Raw genomic sequence first — 15,380 nt, 5'->3', positions numbered from 1 at the left:
CCACCCTCTGCACGACCCTTTTTGAAGCAAAATGCACGTTGCAAAGCCTTGCAAGGTGGGTGCAGCCGCCAACTTTTGGCGAGGTTATTTTATTGTTACGTGAATTTAAACTGGGCTGCGGTTTTAGGAGGCGCCTGGGTCAAAGTGCGGAGGTGATAGGGAGCAAGGGGGGGGGGGGGTGCAACACTGTCCCTGGCATGGCTGAGTGCGAAGTGTGCGGCGAGCTGATAGACCGGAGCGGCGAGTGCCGGCGTTTCTCCGCCCGTACTCGCTGCACTATACCAGGGATTCTCGGCGGCGTCCGCAGCCTCCAGGATCAGCTGGGTGTCGCCCTGAACGAAATGGTCCTGCAGGAGAAACAGAAGCAGCAGCTGGACGCCGAGAGGACGGCCTCCTGCTCTGGTGGGTTCGGGGTGACTGCAGATCACTGGAGCTTGGAACCGAGTTTGTCTGTGCATCTCTGTGTACGCGCGAAAAGAAATATCACAACCCGATTTACACGGCGGTTTGCTAATTATTTAATCAATAGATGATATATGCGAATGCTCATATTTAAGTTAGGGGACAGACTTTAATATTGTGGTTTGTTTCAACCCGTTTGAGTTCTGAAAGTATAGCTTGCTGTTATATAGTGGCTCCTGTCTCTTTTAGAATGTCCAAAAATGTTTTACAGCCAGCAAATATTCTTTTGAGCTACATACACTTTTTGGTGTGTGGGACGTGTCCCAGGCATTTTGAATACAGCAGGCTCTCGCAAACTGCATGATGTGTGACGGATAAATACTGTCCAGAAAACCAGCTTTTAGCTTCCCTGATCGAAACAGCAGAGGCGGGAATTCTGAAGCAAGAACTGGAAAATGCTGGAAATATTTTGCAGATCGGGCAGCAGAGAGACATAGAGTTAATGGTGCAGATTGGTGGCCTTTCTCTGTAACTCTGTTGCTCTTCAAAATGGCATCCGAAATCCTCTGATTGGAGGGTATGTCTCTAGGGTACAATTTCTGGTAATGGTTGCTGGGTTGATTTCGTTCTGTATTAAAGAAGAGATTGCTCTGAGTAGGGCTGGACAAATCTGGATTACATTCCAGAGCTCTGCTAGCCTTGTATTAGTCCTGGAGACACGAGATCCTGCAGATGCTGGAATTTGGAGCAACAAAATCTACCGGAGGAACTCAATATGTCGAACAGCATCTGCACAGTCCTGATCCAGGGTTTCATCCCGAAACATCGACAATTCCTTTTTCCCCCACAGATGCAACTTGGCCCACTGAGTTCCTCCAGCAGACTCTTTGCTGCTTGCATTAGGCCTGTTCTGTCCTACTCAACAAATCCAAGTCCTCCACTGTCTTTTCTGCTTCCCAGTGTTGCTCCTGTTCTTTTTCCACCACCTTTGTATTTTTTTTAAAAAAGCACGAATTTGTATGATACTTTTCTAGGTGTTCCAAAGTGTTTTATTCCCATTGCAATACTTACTGAAACATAGTCTGGCTTGTAATGTAGATAAACGTGGGCTAATTTTTTTTTCCAAACAAGTTACCAAAAACAGCAAATATGGGCTGTAGCTGGATAATCCTTGATGGGATTGGTTGAGTGGTGAATGTTGGTTGGGATTCCAGGATATCTCTTTTCTTCAGAAACAAGTCAGAGCTTCTCAACATCCTATTTAATGACATTGCCTCTGGGAAAGCTCCTTTACTATTGCATTGCAGTAGTAGCATAGGTTCTGACTAAAGGTTGTGGAGGTGGGCTTAAATCCCTGGGTCAAAAATTCTACCAACTAAGTCACTTTAGGTTCATCCCCAGTTTTGTTAATCACCACCCCCACTCCCCTTTGATCTGCTCTGTACATTCCATTCAGACCTTGTAGCTGTCCTGCTCTTATTTTTTTATATGAGATCTTTATTAGTCACATGCACATCGAAATGCATAGTGAAATACATCCTTTGCGTAGTGATTTTGGGGGGCAGCCCACAAGTGTCGCCACGCTTCCGGCACCAACATAGCATGCCCATAACTTCCTAACCTGTATGTCTTTGGAATGTGGGAGGAAACCAGAGCACCCGGAGGAAACCCACACAGACACGGGGAGAACATACAAACTCCTTACAGACAGTGGCCGGATTTGAACCCGGGTCGCTGGCACTTAAAGCATTGTGCTAACCACTATGCTACTGTGTCGTGATACTATGCTACCATGTCTCCTCCCCAACTATAATCTGTCTACTAACATAGAACATTACAGCACAGTGCAGGCCCTTTGGCCCACAATCTTATGCTGACATTTTATCCTGCTCTAAGATCTAGCTAACCCTTCCCTCCCACATAGCCCTCCATTTCTCTATCATTCATGTGTCTATCTAACAGTCTCTTAAACGTCCCTACTGTATTTGTCCACACAACCTCTGCCGGCAGTGCATTCCACGCACCCACCGTTCTCTGTGTAAAATAACGTACCCCTGACATCCCCCTTGTATCTTCCTCCAATCACCTTAAAATTATGCCCCCTCGGGTTAGCCATTGTCACCCTGGGAAAAAGCCTGACTGTCCACTCGATCTATGCCTCTTAGCATCTTGCACACCTCTATCAAATCACCTCTCATCCTCCTCCTCTCCAAAGAGAAAAGCCCTAGCTCACTCAACCTATCCTCATAAGACATGCTCTTCAATACAGTCAGCATCCTGGTAAATCTCCTCTGCATCCTCTCTATAGGAAGAATGTGGAAGCTTTAATGAGGTGACCAGAACTGAACACAATACTCCAAGTGTGGTCTAACCAGAGTTCAGTAGAGCTGCAACGTTACCTCGTGGCTCATGAACTCAGTACCCTGACTAATGAAGGCCAACACACCATACACCTTCATAACAACCCTATCGACCTGCATGGGAACCTTGGGATCTATGGACGTAGACCCCAAGATCCCTCTGTTCCTCCACACTGCCATTAACCTTGTATTCTGCCTTCAAATTCGATCTCCCAAAGTGTATCACCTCGCACTTTTCTGGGTTGAACTCCATCTGCCACTTCTCAGCCCAGATCTGCATGCTATCAATATCCTATTGTAATCAACAGCAACCTTCTACACTATCCATAACACCACCAACCTTTGGATCAAACTTACTAACACACCCTTCCACATCCTCATCCAAGTCACTAATAAAAATCACAAAGAGCAGGGCTCCCAGAACAGATCCCTGCGGAACACCACTAGTCACCAACCTCCAGGCAGAATACGCTCCATTTACCACCACCCTCTGTCTTCTATGAGCGAGCCAATTCTGAATCCACACAGCCAAGTTTCCCTGGATGCCATGCCTCCTGACTTTCTGAATGAGCCTTCCATGAGGAACCTTATCAAACGCCTTACTAAAATCCACGTACACCATATCCATTGCTTGACCTTCATCAATGTGCTTTGTCACATCCTCAAAGAATTCAATCAGGCTTGTGAGGCACGACCTGCCCCTCACAAAGCCATGCTGACTGTCCCTAATCAGCCTTTGCTTCTCCAAATGCCCATAAATCCTGTCTCTCAGAATCTTCTCCAGTAATTTGCCCACCACTGAAGTAAGACTCACTGGTATGTAATTCCCAGGGTTATCCCTACTTCCTTTCTTAAATGAAGGAACAACATTTGCCACCCTCCAATCATCTGACACGACTCCTGTTGCCAGTGAAGATGCAAAGCTCATCGCCAAAGGCGCAGCAATCTCTTCCCGTAATAACCTTGGGTATATCCCGTCCAGCCCCGGTGACTTATCTATCCTAATGTTTTGCAAAAATTCCAGCACATCCTCTTTCCTCACGTCGACATGCCCTAGCGTATCAGCCTGTCGTACGCCATCCTCACAAACGTCAAGGTCTCTCTGGTGAACACTGAAGCAAAATATTCATTAAGGACCTCCCCTACCTCTTCCGACTCCAGGCACATTTCCTTTTTTATCCCTGATCGGTCCGACCCTCACTCTAGTCATCGTCCTATTCGTATTGGTTTATTATTTGTCACTTGTACCGAGGTACAGTGAAAAGCTTGTCTTACAAATCGATCGTACAGGTCAATTCATTACACAGTGCAGTTACGTTGAGTTAGTACAGTACAGAGTAAAGTGTCACAGCTACAGAGAAAGTGCAGTGCAATAAGGTGCAAGGTCACAGCAAGGTAGATCGTGAGGTCATGGTCCATCTCATTGTATAAGGGAACCATTCAATAGTCTTATCACAGTGGGGTAGAAGCTGTCCTTAAGTCTGGTAGTACGTGCCTTCAGGCTCCTGTATCTCCTACCTGATGGAAGACGAGAGAAGAGAGGATGACCTGGGTGGGTGGGGTCTTTGTTTATGCTGGCTGCTTCACCAGGACAGCGAGAGGTAAAGACAGAGTCCAAGGAGGGGAGGCTGGTGTCTGTGATGCACTGGGCTGTGTCCACAACTCTCTGCCGTTTCTTGCAGTCCTGGGCAGACCAGTTGCCGTACTAAGTGGTGATGCATCCAGATAGGATGCTTTCTATGGTGCATCGGTAAAAGTTGGTGAGAGCCAAAGGGGACAAACCAAATTTCTTTAGCCTTCTGAGGAAGTAGAGGCGCTGGTGAGCTTTTCTGGCCGTGACTTCTACGTGATTTGATCAGGACAGGCTGTTGGTGATGTTCACTGCGAGGAACTTGAAGCTCTCAACCCTCTTGACCTCAGCACCATTGATGTAGACAGGTACATGTACACCTCCCCCTGTCCTGAAGTCAACGACCAGCTCTTTAGTTTTGTTGACATTGAGGGAAAGGTTGTTGTCATGACACCATTCCACTAAGCTCTCTATCTCCTTCCCGTACTCCGACTCATCGCTGTTTGAGATACGGCCTACAACGGTGGTATCATCTGCAAACTTGTAGATGGAGTTAGAGCAGAATCTGGCCACACAATCATGAGTGTATAGGGAGTAGAGTAGAGGGCTGAGGACGCAGCCTTGTGGGGCACCAGTGTTGAGAATAACCGTGAGAATAATCTTCATGTATGTGTAGAATGCCTTGGTGTTTTCCTTGATCCTACTCGCCAAGGACTTCTCGTGCACCCTTCTAGCTCTCCTAAGTCCATTGTTAAGCTCCCTCCTGGCTACCTTGTAACTGTCCAGAGCCCTGTCTGATCCATGCTTTCTAAACCTCAGGTAGGCTTCTTTCTTCTTCTTGACAAGATATTCTACACCTCTTGTCAACCACGGTTTCTTCACTCTACCATCCTTACCCTACCTCAATGGGACAAACCTATACAGAAGCCCTTGCAAGTACTCCCCAAATAACCTCTACATTTCCGCTGTGCACTTCCCCAAGAACATCTGTTCCCAGTTTATGCTCCCAAGTTCCTGCCTAATAGCATCATAATTCCCCCTCCCCCAGTTAAATACTTTCCCATATCGTCTGCTGCTATCCCTTATCCTTGTTATCCTTGAATATTACCAGTCCAAACCGAACAGTCTTCCTTGCTTTTTGTAGAAAGCAATTCAGAACTGGGAATGTGTACATTTTTCCTAAGTCATTCTTATGGAGGGAACTGCTGGAAATGGAAATGGACCAAAAGCTATCAAAATAATGAGAAATGAAACGAGGAAGTAGAGAATTTCTTTTTTTAGTAATAATTGTGGCTTTGGATAGTATAGGCCTTTCCTTTTTCAATCTTTTTATTAATTTTCAAATTAATACAGACTAATATATATAACATCAATGATTACACATGTGATACAAAGAGATCAGGAGGACAATCATGACATATAGAAGCTTAAAGAATAAAAAATATAATCTAGACCTCACGGTCTCTTAGTAAGCGAATATAATACAAAAAAAATTAAAAAGGGAAAGAAAAAGATTTATTGTATAATTTAAAAAAAACCCAAATCAAAAAAATCATAAGTAATAAATCGAAACAAACTAAAAACAAAATTCAAAAGAGAGGAAAAAAATTATACGAGGACTGATATTTCTCGATGAAGAAGGATCATTATTATGTCGTCAACGCTGCTCCTCTAAGTTCAAAGGTTATTGAAAAGGGATCTATATCTATGAAAATATTGAATAAATGGACTCCAAACTTCCTCAAATTTAAGTGAAGAATCATCAGTGCCACTCCTTATTTTTTCTAAGTTTAAAACATAATATAGTTTGAGAATGGATCGTATAGGTAACCTGCATCTTGTTGGTTGTATCCCAGCATCTATTGCTATTGGCGGCACTGTAGTGTAGTGGTTAGCATAACGCTATTACAGCGCCAGCGACCCGGGTTCAATTCCCACCGCTGTCTGTAAGGAGTTTGTAGGTTCTCCCTGTGTCTGCGTGGGTTTCCTCTGGGTTACCTCCCACATTCCAAAGACGTACAGGTTAGGAGCTGTGGGCATGCTATGTTGGTGCCGGAAGAGTGGCGACACTTGCGGGCTGCCCCCAGCACATTCTCAGTAACGCAAAAAGACACCTTTCACTGTGTGTTTTGATGTACATGTAACTAATAAATAAATATCTGATATATATTTATTGCAAATCACCCTGGATTGTGCCATTGATTCTGTGAAAAGGGTAGAAGTTGGGACATAGATACAAGAGCTGGAGACAGAGCAGAGGTTAATGGTTAGAAGTTGAGGTTAGTATTGTCACAAGATATGCTCTCTATTAAAATGTGATTGTAGCATGAAAGCACGTTTCTGTTTTGCAGCATGCTCACATAAGAATTCATTTTAACTCTATTGTTCTATTCTCTAGATTGTATTTTAGCAAAGTGCTTTCCAAATGCATTTTCTTGGATTGTGTAGTTTGACGATCAGATGGAGAACTTGAGCTACTCTCCTAAAGACTGTTGGCATCTTGGCAGAGCTTGTACTTTCTCCTCGTTGACTCAATCGAAATTGTAATCTCTTTGCAAAAGCAAGTCACTTTGAATATTGGAAATCTAAAATAAAAAGAGAAACTGCTGGAAACACTCCAGTTTGAACAGATGTTGCCTGACGTGCTGACTACTTCCAGCAGTTTCAGGTTATTAGCTGACTTTGTTGGATGTTATAATAAATACTGTTAAAGCCTTTTGATGTTGTCCTTTACATATTGGTTTTGAATTTTCCATTAGCCAGTTAATAATTGATCAGGACAACTGGCATATTTGTTTGGAAATCAACCCCCTCCCTGGCCCCACCCAACCCTCCATTATTAATACCCTTGGTCAAAAATTCTACCAGCTGAACCCAGTAAGATTTCTTTACTAGTCACATGTACGTCAAAACACACAGTGAAATGCACCTTTTGTGTAGAGTGTTCTGGGCTGCCAACATAGCATGCCCACAACTTCCTAACCCGTACGTCTTTGGAATGTGGGAGGAAACCGGAGCACCCGGAGGAAACCCATGCAGACATGGGGAGAACTTACAAACTCCTTACAGACAGCGGCCGGAATTGAACCCAGGTCGCTGGCGCTGTAAAGCATTATGCTAACCGCTACACTACCGTGCCTGCCCTTTCAAAATAGTTGATTAATGATGCTGATCAGAGTCTGTTCAATTTGTGTTATCAAAAATGGCTGTTTCAGTGTGGATTCTGATGGAAGCACCATTCATTTAATATTAATCTAATAACTCCAGAGTTGACACTACTAAACAGTAAGATCTAGAGAGCAGGTCAACCTTTACTCAGCACTGTTAAAATATGAAAATGTAAATGCAAAAAAGGCTATACAGACTAATCCCAATTTACAATTGTAGCCTTTTAGGCTTGATAAGGGCCTTTTGCCTCCACCATCGTTTCAGCCGGTGAGTTCCAGATTCTCATCATGTTTTGAGTAAAAGAAAATTCACCAATTCCTTTAATTCTGCCTTAAATCTAGGCCCCCTGATTACTGCATGAGAAAATAGGCCCTTCCTATTCTCTCTGTTTAGACCTCTGATAATACCTCTCATGAAAATCTGTCAGCCTTCTCTAACAGGAATTTCAAGACCTATGGTCAGGCAAAAACCTTCCTTACTTTGTAACAGAGAATAGAGAGTTGCATTTATTTTCAAGGTAACCTTTTATCTGAAAATCTTGAATGTTATCCTTGAATAGCTGTGAAATGGACATTATCTTTAAGTTTCAGTAAGATAGAAATAAGCAATTTGCAAATGATGGAAATCAGAAATATCAGCAGAAAATATAAGAAATATGCAGCTGACCTGCCTGCATTTATCAGAGGTGATGAATAAAGGTGTTTTTTATCCCTATCATCTTTCCTCTTAATTGGCCTGGGATTGCTGAAGTGTTTCTATTTGTTGCTTTTGCCCAGCGATGATGTGTCTCCAATTGTGTGAAAAGTGTGTGTGCTGTGATGCCTGAGGCATCTCTGCTGTCTGGATAAACAAATATAATTTCATTTGCATACGTTTTGGATATTGAAATCATTGCCTAATAAAGTGTACCTTTTTCAAATTTGAAGTACCCATTGTCTCCCACATTTCCTGATCAATTTGCTCATAACTGTTCTGAACTATGTCCCTTTTTGCTGCTTTATATCTTCTGTTTTTTATTTAATTTAAATGAATATTATATTTTTTAAATTTCCCTCCTTGTGCACACCTAAAGGATTAGATGCACCCAAGTGTAAAATATCCCTCTGGACTTTTGGGCAAGGGAGGGAGCTGATGTACAGTTGCTGGGAGTGGCAACTGACCAATTGTGAACTTGATTTTATGGCAATGACAATGTACTTGTTTGCACTGTTAGTATTATTGACAGCAAAAAGAACTGGCTTTTATTCTCTAAATGATGCGTATTCTTCATCATAGGCAGTCCCTCAGGATTGAGGATGACTTGCTTCCGCTCTGGGTTTCCACCCTGGTAAATGAACTGCAGACTCTTCCATAGATGGAACAGGAGACAGCTGATAGGGTGGGTGGGTTGGAGGTTTGTGAAGTGTTATGCTCCTTCCGCTGCTTACCCAGCACCTCTGTGTGCTCCCAATGTATGACTTCGAGATTCCCAATTATCTTCCTAACTACTCCTCCTGTATGATCATGGAACAGAAGTTCCCAGGTGTTAGTGGGGATGTTCCAACTCCTTTTTTTTAGAAAAACAGCTTTGAACATACCCTTTAAATCTTTTTCTCAGTTCACCTGGTAATCTTCATCCAATGCTGAATTCAGAAGAAGTGTAGTATCGAGTACATAAGCGACGTGGCCTGCCCGACAAGGCTGTCAGAGAATAACCAATGCTTTAATGATAGAGATTTTTGCCCGGCAGAGGATATTAATGTTGATTTGCTTATCCTTCTAGTGAATTGGGAAGATTTTGCCTAGGCAGTGTGTTGGTGGAATTTTTCCAGTGCCATTTAGATGCCTACTGTAGGTGGTCCAACTCTTAGAAGTATTTAGGAGGGTGGGAATTCTGCTGCCTGGTAGACTGAGTTTTGTGCTAGTTCTGAGACCTTGATCATCAAATGCACTTTTCCTCAATCCACCAAAGTTTGTGCTGGTGCACTGAAGGTGATGGTGATGAAATTCACCAATGCCTGCCTTTGCGAGAGGTGACTCCCGAGATCTGGAGAGTGGTCCAGGGGCTCAGTATGAACTTTTATTGTTGCAAGACAACGTGGTGCAGTGGGGGGCATGTTTGTAGAGGACGTTGGCCTTTGGGATATTAGTGTAAGACCCATCCTCTCGTATGCTTTGGTGAATGAGTTAATGGTGTTCTGGAGCTCAGCATATTATAGGAACAAGAGTAGGCAAATTTAACCCTCGCCTTGTTATTATTCAGGATAAAGTTCTTGGCTTCCTAACGTTAAGCTTTGGGCAAGGTGCCATCTAGTGTTAATTGTGTATTGGTGCCATCTAATGTATAATGCAAATTTGGGATTTATCAGTTGTTTTTCCTGGATCAGTGGCAGTAGATGCCAGAATGGAAATGGTGATGATTTATTAAACAATGCAGTTTGGCTGGGAAGGAAAGGATTAAGATAGAGGTGACTGTCTTTAGTATATTAAGAGATGTATCAAGGAATCAACAATATGTGAATAACAATGTTCTCCATTTGTTGTTGTATCAGTGTTGAAGGATGGTGGATTTTCATTTATCTGTGAAAAGTGATGCAGACTGGGTGTTGGTCTTCCAGCCCCTCAATATCTAATGTCACAGCTCCATGTCCCCTCTCCCTGCATCTTAACTCAATATCCTCTCTCCCACCCTTGGTTTATTGTTTTATGCTGCTTCCATGACTTGGGTAGGGGTCACTCTCAGCTTTGTTTCCAACAAAAAAATGACTGTGAATTCAACATCCATAATGGACACTAGAGCACAACATCCAAGCCGAAATTCTCAGTGCACTCACTGTCAGAGCTGAAGAGCAAGAGGGTTATCTGGTAAATGTTTATACCTAAATTACTATCGATCTTTTAAAACAAAATATCTAGCTGTTATCTTATTGCTCGTTTGTGGACTGTGTATTGCAAATTAGTTGACAGTTTTTTTTCCCCATTACGTCAGTGGCTGCACCTGGTGGAACAGGGGCTACAGTTGCAACAAGCCCTGTGGAATGTTTTAGAGCAATGGAAGTCTACGTTGAGCCAAATGGCTTTCGCCTTATTTACCAAGTGATCTTCCTCGAGTGTGGTTCCATGGATGCTTCCAGCTTCCCAACTGGCCATTTTCTTTTGGGCTGGTGGCGGAGTAGTGCAACTGATCTTGATCTGATTTTTTTTGTATTGTTGTACAGCCAATTGGGTTACCTACCCACACATCTCTGATCACTAGTGGTTAAAATAGTTACCCAGACAAAAATTATCAGCTCCTCCTAGACTAGTGATTGAATGACAATTTGAAACTTCATTGCTGCGCTTTTGGAAAATAGTTCTTTGCTCCACCTCTTACAGGTATTTGTGAAATTCAGCTTGATAGTAATGGTTAGAGCTCACTAAGGGGACAAGCTGATTTCTAATCCATTTGAAGCTAGTGTGTAAATTCTAGGGTGTTTTCAGCTTGAATCTTGGTCTCTATTAGGTTAACTGTTCTCAACTTTGGCAGTAGGAGAGCTAAAATTTGCTCAGTGTCACTGGAATTGTAAGAGATGTGTCTAAGTAGTTGAGCAAATTTGGGCAAAATCCAGTAATGCAGTTGGAGTGAAGTGTGTATGTGATTGATTTGCTATCTAGGTTTCCAGGTCATTAATAAGAATTGAAGTTTCTGGGAATATCCAGAGACCTGCTCCAGTAACATCATCCCTGTGGAGGATGTTTTCACAAAACATTTGTGAAAACATCCTCCACAGATTTCTCCAGAAAGAAATAAACTGTGCTTTTGTAGTGATTCTTTGGTTGTTCACAGTCCACTGACCAGCTGTCCAATGTTCATGTCAGGGTTAGGCTGTGTGTCAACAGGCTGTTTTACTACAGAGATATTGCATCTGAACCAACTCTCACTCTTCGCCGTTCCAGCATTTTCTCTTTCTGTTTCAGATTTCCAGTATTTGCAGTTTTATTTTGCTTCTCATCCTTCTTTTGAGGTCCACAAATGCACAAGTTCCAGCAAGTGTTGGTGGATAATAATCCCATAAATGCCAAGGTTATTTTTCCTATTCTATTTTAGTTCAGGGACATGGAGACTTCTTGTATCCATGACCACATCAGTTCAGACTGACTAAATAGCACAGATAGGTGACTGAACCTCTGACTTTTCTGAGAAATCCAGCAGCATTAAATGCCCTGACCACATATTTGGCGACTGAAGTCCCAACATTCATGTGCAAAATGTAATGAGTTCATCATTGGCAACCTTGTCACTAGCTTCCCAGGCTCTAAGCTCTTCCAAAACATCTCCACCTCATTCCAAGTTTTGGATCCTTCTTAAAACCTATCTCTCTGACTGGGCTTTTGGTAATCTGCCTAATATCTCCTTGCATTATATTTCTTTACATCGCAGAATGAGGCCATTCAGCCCTTCAAGTTTATGCCAGCCTACAGAGCAATTGCATTCCCCCTCTTATTCCCCTATGACCTATTCTTTCTCACATGGTTCTCCCATCTGACACCTATACTCGAGGCAATTTACCGTGACCAATTAACCTAACCACCAGCATGTTTTTGGGCTGCGAGAGGAAACATGAGCTCCTGGGGGAAACACAAGAGTGACAGGGAGAACATGCAAACTCCACCCAGACAGCATCGGAGACTCGCTGGAACAGTAAGCCAGCTGCACTACCGCAGCACCACTACTGTTGTCAGATTTTGTTAGAGGAAACTCCTTAGGATTTTTTTGCTATGTTGCAGGTTCTACACACATGTTGCTAATGAAGGCCATAAGTGAATCAATTACATTTTTACTGATTGTGCAGTAACTGTCAATCACTCTGGTGGAAAAACAAATTGATACCAATTATTACAAGGTGTAGTCATTGGCATGACTAACAGTACGGTGGTCTTGGGGTGTGAAAGTGAATTGAATAAATCTGGTCATTGGTGGTCTAGCTAAAAATATAATTTATTATATAAAGTAAGTAAAATCTTCCTCTGTGTTTGTTGTACATCTCTTACAACATGTTACTGCCATTCCTGTTTCCTTATATAATGCACCATGAAGCATTTGAGAGGCTATTACAAAAGGCCCAGCCTCTCAAGTGTTCAGTGGCTTCAGGACCCTAGATTGTATATTCATATCAAATGTAGTTTATTGGTAAAGCAGATAGTATATGCTGGGAAGATCCAACTAGTCAAGCAACATCTGAGCCTAGAGAAGTAGATAGCCTTTTGGAAAAATGAGCTTTCAGCAGAACTTGGAAAAATTGAGTTTAAAGTTTAAAAGCTGCATTGGCAACTTTTCTTAAACCCATCAATTAGTTTACTTCACCACCATGACTTTCATCATTGAATCAGCCCTGACCTCATTTTTTTTCCCTCCCCTTGTGTCTGACACTGAATTTGCTTAACACCCATTCTGCAACTTCTTCCAGTTCTGATGAAAGCATGGAACATTGACTTGTTTCTCTCCCTACGGACACTGTCTGATCTGCCAAGCCTTCCTACAGGTTCTGATTTTATTTCAAGAATTCTAGCATCTGCAGTATTTTGTTTTCTCTTATCCCCAGTAAAGATTTTCTCAGTACTTGTACCCATATCTTGAACAATGATAAGTTCTGTCCTGCCATAAACTGAACATTCTTTTCATGAATCAGATGAAGAAGATGATGATGATGACGACGACAACAGTGAGGATGAACCAGCTGATAAAGGAAATGGTGATGCACCTCCAACTAAAAGGACCAAGACACTATCCTGACGTTGTGCACAACTATTCACTGCTCCAGTGTGTGCCTGAGGTGCTGCATTGCTGACTGTTCCTTTTTAAGACTTACTATTCTAATGCATTTAGAAGACTACTCAACAACTCCTGCAGCCGAAAGGATTTTTTTTTATTAAACTTGCTGAAAACGTCATACTTATTAACTTTTTTTTACTGTTTACGTACAAAATTAATGCACTTGCTTTTGTTATATCACTGGTGGAGATGGCTGCTATGGTTGTTTAAGACTGTAATAAGAACACTCATTCTCAATGTGGAAATCATATCCAAAATAGATGTAAAAACAGAAAATGCTGGAAATGCTCAGCACATCAGGCAGCATCTGTGGAAAGAGAAACGGAATTAAGGTTTTGGATCGGACACTCTTCGTCAGAACTGGACATGGATTCTGAAGAAGTGTCTCTGACCCTAAAACTTAACTCTGTTTCTCTTCCCACAAATGCTGCCTGACCTAAGTGTTTCCAGCATTTTCTGAATTCCAGCATCTTGCAATTTTTCTATTTCCAAAATAGATATTTATAGAAATGACAACTTAAAGTCATAGAGTTGTACAGCACGGAAACAGACTCTTTGGCCCAATTCATCCATGCTGACCAAGGTACCTACTTGAGCTAGTCCCATATCACTGTGTTTGGCCTATATCCCTCTAAACTGTTCTGATCCATGTTTGAAAGACACTTGGACAGGTACATTGTATGTGAACTTGCCTCTACCACTTCCTCTGGTAGCTTGTTCCATATATCCTCCAACCACTGTGTGGGGAAAAACTTGGCCCTTGGGTACCTTTTAAATCTTTTGCCTTTCACCTTAAACCTATGGCCTTTAGTTTCAAACATCCCTACCCCGGGAAAAAGATTATGACCATTCACCTTATCTATGCCCCTCGTGATTTTATAAACTTTACAAGGTCACCCCTCCGCCGCCTTTGCTGCAGAGAAAACGGTCCCAGTCTGTCAAGTTTTCCTTGTAAGTCAAGCCCTCCAGTCCCAGCATCATCTTTATGAATCTTTTCTTCAGCTTCTCTTGCTTAATTATGTCCTTCCCGTAACATGGTGACCAAAACTACACCCAGTACTCCAAGTGTGGTCTCATCAATGTATTGTACAGCTGTAACATGACATCCAACCCTTGTACTCAATGACCCAACCAATGAAGGCAAGTGTGCCAAGTGCATTCTGTCTACCTTTGTTGCTATTTTTTTTTGGAAACCACGTACCCCTAGGTGTCTCTGTTCTACAGCACTCTCCAGGGCCTTCTCTCTGTCCTGCCCTGGTGTAACTTCCCAGAATGCATCACTTTACGCTTGTCTGAGTTAAATTCCATCTGCCATTCCGTGGCCCACTTTCCCAGTTGATCTGGATCCTACTGTAACCTTAGATGATCTTCTTCGCTGTTCGTTATACCACCAATTTTGGTGTCATCTGCAAACTTGTTGATCATGCCACCTGTATATACGCAGTCACGGTAGCGGGCAGGCACAGTAGCGTAGCGGTTAGCGTAACGCTATTACAGCACCAGTGACCCAGGTTCAATTCCGGCCACTATCTGTAAGGAGTTTGTACATTCTCCCTATTGTCCACGTGGATTTTCTCCGGGTGCTGTGGTTTCCTCCCAAGTTCCAAAGACGTACGGGTTAGGAAGTTGTGGGCATGCTATGTTGGCGCCGGAAGCGCGGTGACACTTGCGGGCTGCCCCCAGAACACTCCACGCAAAAGATGCATTTCACTGTGTGTTTTGATGTACGTGCGACTAATAAAGATATCTTGTATACATCCCCCGGACAGGGTATCCTAGCCATCTCCTCATCGGTTCCCGTGAGCCGTTGGGTACGATGCTGGTTTAAAGAGTCGCGAGTATGTATAACAATAGGGGGTTGAGCACTGATTCTGCAGCACACCACTGGTCAAGGGCCTCTGATCTGGAAAAACAACCCTTCACTACCACTCTGTCTCCTTCCATCAAGCCAGTCTTGTATCCAGTTGGCTAGCTCACCCTGGATCCCATGTGACCTAACCTTTGAGACCAGTCTGCCATGCAGGACCTTGTCAAATGCCTTGCTAAAGTCCATGTAAACAACACCTATTGCCTGACCTTGTCAATATTC

General features: G+C 42.9%; 1 protein-coding gene across 2 annotated transcripts; it reads left to right on the top strand.

Annotated features, from left to right (window-relative positions):
• Window positions 1-184: 184 nt before the first annotated feature.
• si:dkeyp-55f12.3 (uncharacterized protein LOC568418 homolog) lies at window positions 185-13,409 on the top strand. Of its 2 annotated transcripts, none has more exons than XM_052020318.1 (2): window positions 185-402; window positions 13,149-13,409. In XM_052020318.1, exons 1-2 carry the CDS (start codon window positions 198-200, stop codon window positions 13,250-13,252), a joined length of 309 nt encoding a protein of 102 aa, XP_051876278.1. In that variant the 5' UTR covers window positions 185-197; the 3' UTR covers window positions 13,253-13,409. The 2 variants fall into 2 exon arrangements, with proteins under 2 accessions (XP_051876278.1, XP_051876288.1); XM_052020328.1 differs by lacking the exon at window positions 13,149-13,409 and adding an exon at window positions 6,731-7,054.
• The last annotated feature ends 1,971 nt before the right edge of the window (window positions 13,410-15,380 follow it).

Source organism: Pristis pectinata, chromosome 1 (genome assembly GCF_009764475.1).
Source record: "Pristis pectinata isolate sPriPec2 chromosome 1, sPriPec2.1.pri, whole genome shotgun sequence".
In the NCBI taxonomy this organism is placed as follows: domain Eukaryota; kingdom Metazoa; phylum Chordata; class Chondrichthyes; order Rhinopristiformes; family Pristidae; genus Pristis; species Pristis pectinata.
This window is presented reverse-complemented; position numbering and strand designations above follow the sequence as displayed.